The 10,450-nt window shown below is 37.6% G+C and overlaps 1 protein-coding gene across 2 annotated transcripts in view; it reads left to right on the forward strand.

Annotated features, from left to right (window-relative positions):
* Nucleotides 1–10,390, forward strand: part of RAB6A (RAB6A, member RAS oncogene family) — a 91,228-nt gene extending 80,838 nt beyond the window's left edge. For both annotated transcript variants that reach the window (XM_044258572.1, XM_044258571.1), the window contains exons 7-8: nt 6,859–6,925; nt 8,326–10,390. In XM_044258572.1, the coding sequence (XP_044114507.1) occupies nt 6,859–6,925; nt 8,326–8,390 (132 nt within the window). In that variant the 3' untranslated portion in view covers nt 8,391–10,390. The remainder of the gene's footprint in view (nt 1–6,858; nt 6,926–8,325) is intronic.
* The last annotated feature ends 60 nt before the right edge of the window (nt 10,391–10,450 follow it).

Consider the following 10,450-nt stretch of genomic DNA (forward strand, 5'->3'; position numbering starts at 1 on the left):
ACGGGCTCCCTGCTGAGCAGAGAGCCCGACGCAGGGCTTGATCCCAGGACTCGGATCACAAACTGAGCCGAAGGCAGAGGCTTAACCCACTGAGCCACTGAGGTGCCCCTGAAGAATAATTTTTGAAGAATGTCTTTGTTACTGAATTTGGGGCTGACAGATATTTTTCTTCCAATACTGTGAAGATAACACTTCATTGTCTTCTGGCTTCCATTGTTTCTAGTGAGAAGTGAGCTCTAATTTGTATGTTCTCTATATGTAATATGTTTTCTTTTTTTTTTTTTTTAAGATTTTATTTATATATTTGACAGAGATCACAGGTAGGCAGGGGGTGGGGGTGGGGAAGCAGGCTCCCCATTGAGCAGAGAGCCTGATGCGGGGCCTGGGATCATGACCTGAGCCGAAGGCAGAGGCTTTAAGCCACTGAGCCAACCAGGTGCCCCTGTAATGTGTTATCTTAAAGTATTTTTCCTTTCTCATTTTCTTTTTCCCTCTTCTTCTGGAATTCCAATGGCACATCTTTTAAATGACTTGGTATTGTCCTACTAGTCCCCGAAGCTTTGCCTATTATTTTTAACCCTTTTTGTACTCTTTTTAAGATTGGATAATATTACTGATGTGTCTTCAGGTTCAGTAGCCCTTTTCTCCCATATCCAAACTGCTATTAAGTCCATCCAGTGAATTTATCATTTCAGATACTGTACTCAGTCCTAGATTTTTCCTTTATTTCTTTAAGTTTCTATTTCTGTGTTGGAGTACCTCATCTCATCATTGTGGCATTGTTACCTTCAAGTTCTTGAGCATATTGATAATAGTTGCCTTGAAATTGTTGTCTACTAATCCAACATCTGAGTCATCTCTGAGTCTGTTTCTATTGGCTGTTTTTCTCTTGCCACCAGGTAAATTTTCCTGTTTCTTTGTGTGTCTAGTCATTTTTGGTCGTATGCTCAGCATTGTCTATAATACATAGAGTCTCTGGTTTCTTTTATTGTTCTCTGCAAAATGTTGAGTTTTATTATGGCAGGTTGTAACATTGCTGGCTTTTCACCTTGAATTTGTGGAGTCTTGATGTTATGTTTTGTTGGGGTGGATTTGTAGGAAGCCTGAGGTATTTATCAAGCTTTTCTGACTTGGTGGGATTCAGACTCTAAAGTGTTTTAAAATGTATCCCTGGAGCAGACAGTAACTACAGTCTCTGCTCATTTCTTCCAGCCTTCTAACTATTGCTTTCAGATGGGCTTCTTGCAGTCTCTCCTACATATGTACCATTCAAGAGTCACCTGAGATTTGCAGGAAATTAATGTGTACAATTTTAGGGTTCCTCCTCTTGGCTTCCTCCTTAGTTATTTCCCTTCCTCAATTCAGCCACACTAGCAGTCCACTGACACTGCAAAACTTAAACACTCTAGTTTTCTACATGATTTCTGGCCACCTCATATTGCACAGGCTAAGAATGGCTCTTGGGAACACCTGTATAAACATGGCTCTCACCCAATGAATGTGGGTTCCCTTCTTCCCAGGGTTGAATTCTCCCTAATTTGTATCTGCTTTTTGTTGCTCTTGAGAGCCTTCGAAAAATTGTTTTTTTTAGTTTCCCAGAGTTAATAATTGCCATCTTCAAGAGTGTTAGTCCTATACAAGTTAGTCTGCAATTACCCAAACTGGAGGTGATATTAAACTTATGGGGGGTAGGGGTGCCTGCATGGCTCAGTTGGTTAAGAAACTGACTCTTAATTTTGGCTTAGGTCGTGATCTCAGGGTTGTGGGATTGAGCCCTATGCCTGGCTCCTTGCTCACTGGGGAGTACTGGAGATCTCTCTCCCTCTCCTTCTGCCCCACCCCTCTGTGTGCATGAGTTCTCTTTCTCTCTTTCTCACTTTCAGATAAATAAATATATCTTTAAAAAGATTAAACTTATGGGAGGTAAAACTTAAAATATCTGATAAATGTAACAACTGAGGCTATTTAGCATGTACATAGTTAGGTTTTTCTGTATGTTATTTGTCATCAAAAAAGTGGATTTTTTACTTAAATTATATAGTCAATAAGTCATACATATTAACAGAAATTACTGTGAAGAAATAATCACAGACCCCTTCTGAGATTTTTGTTGTAGGTCAGTCACAATTCAGAAATGGTGCTGGTATTTAGAAATTTACCAGGTAAATTTTATAGTCCAGTCACTGTCTTGAAAAACATTGGGAATCACAGTCTTACATGCCTGTTAAAGTAAGCATTGTGTGTGTTTGTTCAGCTGTATGTTTGCAAAGCACAATTACTTCTGATGATTGTGCGTTGTACTCATTTTGTTTGAGAAAATCATCATGTGCTTCACTGGAAATTACATGGTAGTCTTTTTGTATAGATGTGTTTATTTGTATTAAAGGTACCATCTAGTTGTATTTTCCACATATAGAGATGTTTTCTGGTTTTCTGCTAATTTGCTAATTGGATTCCTTCTTCCTACTACCATGTACACTGGAGTATAATACACATAATAAAAGCTGAAAATGGATTTCCTCTATTATTCTGTGTACTTTTTAAACAATTCTAGGAGAAATTTCATTAATGATGTATCATTAATGTCTGACTGTGGTTCAGGTGATTGGGCCTTAATGCCTAAAATTTTTGCTTAAAATAAAACAAATTTATTCCTGACCAATACTGCTAATTTTTCTTATTTAAAAATGTTCTGTGCTTCACCCCTCTGCTCTCTAACCTTGTATAAGCACTTAACTCTAAAACCCTGTTTATGTCTTTAAAAATATTGTTACAGTTTTTTTTTTTTTAAAGATTTTATTTATTTATTTGACATAGAGAGACAGAGAGAGCATGAGCGAGGAGAAGGTCAGAGGGAGAAGCAGACTCCCCGTGGAGCTGGGAGCCTGATGCGGGACTCGATCCCAGGACTCCGGGATCATGACCTGAGCCGAAGGCAGTCGTCCAACCAACTGAGCCACCCAGGCGTCCCAATGTTACAGTTTTTTTTTTAAATAAAAATACTATGAGGGGGCGCCTGGGTGGGTCAGTGGGTTAAAGCCTCTGCCTTCGGCTGAGGTCATGCTCCCAGAGTCCTGGAATCTAGCCCCATATTGGGCTCTCTGCTTGGCAGGGAGCCTGCTTCCTCCTCTCTCTCTCTGCCTGCCTCTCTGCCTACTTGTGATCTCTGTCTGTCAAAGAAATAAATAAAATCTTAAAAAAAAATACTATGAGGGCTAGAATTATAATAAATAATAATACCTAGCATGATCATTTATGTTATATAGGATATTTAAGTAATATTTTTCATTTTTCATTACATTCAGTATTTCATAGAAAAATGGCTTATGCAGGCACCTTGGTGGCTCATTTGGTTAAGTATCCAACCCTTGGTCAAACCCCATGTTGGGCTCTGTACTTACCAGGGATTCTGCTTGAGGAGTCTCTTCCTTCTTTTTCTACCCCTCCCACATTCTCTCTTTCTCTAAAATAAATCTTTTTAAAAAAAGAGCCTGTTGCTTCTTGGCCTTTTGGCTAAGATCAGGTGTAAAAGAAAATAGCCTATGGTAAATATTTTAATCCTTATTTTTCTGCTTTTTAAAATGCAGTAATACTGCTTTCTTTTGTGAAAGTGGTATAGTGTTTAAATTGCTGAAGGAAATGGTAATGAAAAGGTAATTAGTTAAGACTTCCCTTGACTTTTCATCTGAGAATTAACACATTCTTTTAGTGAAGTATTAAGTATGTGGGTGTCACCTTTCTTATTATATTCTCTAATTTTACAGTACTGGCAAATGGGAAAAGAAGAGAAACACTTCTTGATCTTTAATCTAAAATTATCAGTGCTTATCAGAAGAAAAAGATGTGTTTGAAAGAAGATTAGTGATAGCTGATTTATATCAGTACTAACAGATCAATGAAAGCTTATATACAGTTGGGTTGTGCACACATGCATGTGCGGGTAAATTGTATTACACCTGCTGAGAAGCGTATGTACTTAAAGCATTGGTAGGAATAATGACTTTTCTATACCATTATATCCTATGTCTGCCGTAGTTCTTGGCTCATCATAGGTCTTCATCTTATATTTTTATCATGTACCTTAATTCACATGTGTCAATTAACTACAGTCTATAGACCATTGTAGTTCCTTTGAAGAATTTAAAGTTATGTAAAATATGATTCTTAATTTCTTTTTTTTTTTTTTGGATTTTATTTATCTGACAGAGATCACAAGTAGGCAGAGAGAGACAGAGAGAGAGAGGAAGGGAAGCAGGCTCCCCACTGAGCAGAGAGCCCGATGTGGGGCTCGATCTCAGGACCCTGGGATCATGACCTGAGCCGAAGGCAGAGGCCCCACTGAGCCACCCAGGCACCCCTGATTCTTAATTTCTAAAAAGCTTATGATATAGTTGAGAAAAGTGACATTCTCATGAAAATTACATAGTAAAAGGTAGGTAATACATGATAAATGCCGAGCCAATACTGCAGAGACCGTAAGATCCATAGAAATTATTGAAATGTAAAATCAGTGCTGTCACAAGGAGGTATATTTGTTGAAGAAAAGAATAAGATTACATATAGATAGGATGATCAGGGGAGGCCCTGTCTTAGTCATATGTGATTCCTAATGAAGCAGAAGCCTCTTTTAGCATATCATTGGCTTTTTTTTTTTTTAAAGAAATGGATTTTCCTCTAATGATTATTTAAAACATCTTAATCCCCTAGGGTCTTTTCCTTCCTGTCTTACATACATTTCTGTAAGGATAGAACTTTGCTTTTTGTAAAGTTTTTACTTGGCTCATTTTAGGATGTCCTGTTCTTTATAATCCTATTACATGTTCTGTGCTCTAGCCAGTCTGGACTACCTAAACATTCTTGAATATACCTTGTGCTTTTCTCTGACCATGCTTTGGGCATTTGATTGTCTAGCAGTGACAAATGTGGCATACATTTGGGATGGGATACAAGGGCACTGTGCATCCCAGAAATTGACTCTATAATAGTGATACTTAGTCTTGGCCTCAGTAATTTTTTTTCAAAATTTTTTTTAAGATTTTATTTATTTATTTGACAGAGATCACAAGTAGGCAGAGAGGCAGGCAGCGAGAGAAGAAGGGAAGCAGACTCTCTGCCGAGCAGAGAGCCTGATGCAGGGCTCCATCCCAGGACCCTGAGATCATGATCCGAGCCAAAGGCAGAGGCTTTAACCCACTGAGCCACCCAGGTGCCCCTTGGCCCCAGTAATTTTAACACTTAGCCATCTAACCATAATGTATATTCAACACATTTCTGATTTTTAGTAGTTTCAAGAACAGGGAAAAGAAGATTGAGGTTAGTGACTAACTTTGACACACCTCTAAAATGCCACTAAACCTTATAGAACAAAAACAGTAACACTTTTTCTCAAATCTTCCCTAATCCTGCCCCACCAGGGAATTCCTACAGATAAACATTTGCTCCTGTTCTATATTCCTTTCCCTGAACAGATTATGTAGAGTTCTAGTCTTTCATCTCTGATCCTCTGTTGTTTCTGTTCCTTCTCATTTTTAACTCAGCAACATATATGAAGCATTCAAGTTCCAAGAACTTTTTGCATAGTATATTTTTTTAGCCACGTGAAATTTTGTTTCTAGAGATTTTATTTATTTATTTGACAGAGAGAGAGAAAGCGCACAAGTAGGGAAAGGGAGAAGCAGGCACTCCATTGAGCAGGGAGCCCGATGTGGGGCTCAGTCCCAGGACCCTGGGATCAAAACCTGAGCCAAAGGCCTACGCTTAACAACTGACCCACCTAGGTGCCCACCAAGTGAAATTTTTAAACTGCCTTTAAGTCCCAACTGAAATGTCACCACCTAAAGAATACTTTCCAGTGTCCTCAGAAGGGCCTTCTTATATCTGTGTTCTTATATCATTTTGTATTTCCTTGGTTTATGGCACTTACCACACTGTAACATAACAAATTGTTTCATCTGTCTCCCTTACCAGACTGTGAGCTCCCTTGAATTATAAAGCTACATTTTATTCAATTCTCTGTCCCTAGAGAACCTGAGACAATGACTCAAACAAGCAGGTATTTAGTATAAGGGAGTTACATCACACATGCATTTAACTTTCAAGAATTTTATACTGCATGCCAAAAAGAGAAATGATTGAAATAATCAGCCAGTTTCACCTGCCATTTACCCAGTGAGTATACACCTAGTGTTGGACACATAATAGGGGGTTTGAGTCTTGTTCCTTCAGTTTCTGTTGCCACATGCTATGACCGTCTTGTCAGGCTTGAGTGTGATTCTCCTTTTGAAGATATTTTTCATAAATCATACCTCAGACACAAGCCAGTCACTTCCACTGGTACTTTTTCTGTTGATGGAGGAAAGGCCATCTGTGTTGGATTTGAGAGATGGTGTGTTGGTCTCCAACATAATGCTTTCCCTATTCATGGTAATTTTGACTAGACTGACTTTTTTACTCTATACTCACTGACTTTAGAAACTGTTTATAAAAGATAGGAATGCCGCTTACAGTTTTCCTAAATGATTTTCCTAAATCTTCTGTCTTTACTTTGAGTTGTTAAGAGTATGTTTTTATGACTCAAATGACATTTTTGCTGTTTATTTCTTAGCGGTTTGTTCATGTCTGATCTCACCAGTTGGAAAGTAAGGATCATTTCTTTATACCTCTCTGTATATGGCATACAACCTATAGTACTTACTTACAAAATAAATAGACATTTTTACATGCTTTCATTATGCTAAGGTCTAAGTGAGAAATAACCCAGAAGCTCTTTTAACTTAACCATCCCAGTGGTCATCCACTTTCACTTGATACCATTTGCTAAATTTTCCCTTCCAATTACCACATTTTTTTTTTCCACAGCTCTTCCGACGTGTTGCAGCAGCTTTGCCTGGAATGGAAAGCACACAGGATAGAAGCAGAGAAGACAGTATCCTTTTTGTTTCATCAGATAATTTTATTGTTAACTAGTCTTTAGAGCTCCACTTGGTTAGCTAAGGAATATTATGCTATTGCCTTTTACAGCTGGGAATTAATGGCATAGGAGCATAGAAGCTCCAAGGTTTTCTGTGGCAAAAAGATCTGGTGATTCAGATGTACCCTTTGCAGCCTGCTGTTCACTACAGTTAATCAATGAGAAGGTGTGTGTTTGTTTATGTGCTTGATTTTTAATGAACAGGAAACTTAGAATCCTAGCCCTCTGCCTTTAATTTTGAGTTCTGCTGGCTCTGGGCTTTTTTGCTGCAATATATATTTTATTTTTTCCTCCCTTGCTTTTTCTAACATTCAAGCTTTCTGCTTGGCATAGGCAGGAAATAACTCAGTCTGGAGTTTTATTGTGGCCTCTGTTTTCAGAAAGACCAGGACATAGTGAAGTACATCTAAAATAGTTATTTTAAAGGATTTTTAATTTTAATATTTTAATTGTTTTATATTTACCTTTAGTGTTTTTCCATATGCATTTTTTTTAAGATTTTATTTATTTATTTATTCTTCAGAGAGAGAGAGAGAGAGAGCACAAGCAGACAGAGGCAGAGAGAGAAGCAGGCTTCCCACTGAGCAAGGAGCCCAATGTGGGACTCGATCCCAGGACCCTGGGATTATGACCTGAGCCGAAGGTAGCAGCTTAACAAACTGAGCCACCCAGGTGTCCCTCTATATGCATTTTTATTAAGCCATAGAAGTCATAGCACTTTGTGTTCAGCTTTCCCCACTGCTAAATGTTTCTGTTTTCTAAGCCTTTATTGCTTTTTTTTTTTTTTTTAAAGATCTTATTTGTTTATTTGACAGAGATCACAAGTAGAGAGAGGGGGAAGCAGGCTCCCGGCTGAGCAGAGAGCCCGATGCGGGGCTCGATCCCAGGACCCTGGGACTATGACTCAAGCTGAAAGCAGAGGCTTAACCCACTGAGCCACCCAGGCGCCCTGCCTTTATTACTTTTAATAGGATAATATGTTCTACAGAGTTGAAGTCCCATCATTTATTAAATTCTCTTCCTTTGCTAGAATTTTTTGGTAGACTGTTTTCAGATTTTCATTATAGATAATCCCATGAGGAGCATCATCTTTTACATGGTTTCTTGCTCCTGTAAGTTCCTTAGAACAGATTCCTGTGAATAGGGCTTAACCTTATTCTGACCCTGTTGCATCTAGTAGATACAGGCAAGTTTATTTCATTTGAGCACCTCATACAGTGATCTAGCTATATAGGAAATAATGGCTGTATCTACTCTATAGCCAGTAGGAATGGAAGGGGCTTGCAAGAGTTGTCAGTGTTCAGCCTGGTTAGAATTGTACTTTCCCATTTATAGCTCCTTAACTTTTGTTTCAGTGATTGACATAAAACTGGAAAAGCCTCAGGAGCAACCAGTCAGTGAAGGAGGCTGCTCCTGCTAATCCTCCGTGGCATCTTTAACTTTTCTCCAGAAGCTCACTGCTTTGGCCCCCTTACTCTTTCATTGACTGCAGTGTGAATATTGGCTTGAACCTTTTCCCTTCAGTAATAACGTATTGCAATTCATCATTGCTGCCTGTCTCGTGGAGATGATCTATTAGCTTCACAAGCACAAAAAAGTTCAGTGTCTTCATTATTTATATTTTACAAAAAGCCAAATGATTACAACATATTCCAGTGATAACTTTAAAAATTAGATAACATTTTCTCAACTTTTTTTTTTTCAATGTTAATGATAATGTACTTCAAAATGATGGAAATTTCAACAGTATGTGGTTTGGTTAAGGAGCAGTTGTTCATAGCAGCACTTGCCTACCAACTTGATCTCTTTCTGCTTTTCTCACCTCTCCCTTACTGTATTCCCTGTTCTTATTCTCTATCAAAACAAATGAGGTATGACAAAGCAGCAATCAGACCAAGCCCATTGGATCCTTCAAATTTAGCAATACCACTTTTTCTAGCCTTGGACCAAGATGTCCAAAAATATTGTTGAGCAGTGATATAAATTCCTTAGACTTTATTTGAGGTCAAAACTCAGCTATCATGAGTAGGCAGTGCTTGGATAAGACGGGTTCTGTTGCATCTTCAAAATGAGTCCTAATGAACACACTGAGTACCTAACAAGTCAAGTGAACATAAAATGTGTTTCAGACCAAAACAGATGACCCTTTCACATGTTAGTCTCTGGGAGAGAAGGTAACACTACTTCAGAACATGTTTTTAATACTGAATTCTTCCAGTGAACTATTTCTTCCAGGATTTTAAAAATTGTCGAGATAAAGTTATTCTCTTTGTTTAAAAAAGGTGGGGGGAGAAGAAAAAACTTTTGTAAGCAATAGATTTCTCTGGGGTGTTTTTTGTTTGTTTTTGTTTTTTTCAAAAAATGCTATGCAGTCAAGGCGCTATAGGAATCAAATTCCTTTAAGAAGAACCGGTGGAAGAATTTAAACTTGGCACCTTGATCAGAACTATAATAACCAGTAAAAACAATGATATCTAAAGTTTACCAACAAAAGAATCCTCAACAAAATAATAAATACTATACTTTGCTCAGGACATTTGAGGTCAGATTGAAAATAGAAACAGTTTTCTTATAAGCCCCTAGAGGCAGATCTGGATAAGCATACATAGAAGAGGGAAAGGAGAGAATGGAAATAAAACTCAATATTATGCAGATTTATGCCTTATTTTTTAACTTTTTTTTTTTTTAAATGTTGGGTCTTTCAGGCTGGTTTTGCTTTTTATTAGGTCTGTATAGTTTGGTTAATTAACCAGTGATTTAGTTTTATATTTAAGCTACAGTTAATCTTTTTTCTTTGGTGATATTTATTTCTTTGCCTTTTTTTTTTTAAACCAATTTCAATTTTTAGATGTTTCGTCCAGTCTGTTTAGAGCTTCATTACCATGGCAATATATATTTCCCTTAAAACACTGTAAAGAAATATACTAGGAGTGCACCATTTTAATCTTTACTAGTTATTGTGAGATTGCTGTGTAAGTTAATAAACACATTTGTAAATACATTGTTTGCAGGAAGAAAATTTCTGAGTTACAGCTCAGGAAAAGCCTGCTGAATTTACGTTGTAAGCATTACTTAACACAGTATAAGGATGAAAAGACAACAGAATTCATACTTCTTCATCCCCTCATTGCAACAAAACCCTTAACTGGGAGAACCTTATTCCCCTCTCTTTCCTCTTCCTTCTCCAATTCCCACTTATTGTCACCTTGTAATATTCAGAGAGCACTTGGATTATGGGTCTGAATAGAGAAATACTTTCAGATAATCATTAGCCCACATACCAGTAACTTATACTAAAAGATGGGATGGAGTTGTAAAGTGCTTTTATATAATACAATATTATTGTTAAAGGCAAGGGTTGACTCTTTTGTTTTATTTTGACATGGCATGTCCTGAAATAAATATCAATTCAATATGGCAGATGGGTCATATTCTTTATTTGGAAGAAGTTGTGATTTCTGACATGGGAGTGATTGTCTT

Source organism: Neovison vison, chromosome 7, assembly GCF_020171115.1.
Source record: "Neovison vison isolate M4711 chromosome 7, ASM_NN_V1, whole genome shotgun sequence".
NCBI lineage: Eukaryota > Metazoa > Chordata > Mammalia > Carnivora > Mustelidae > Neogale > Neogale vison.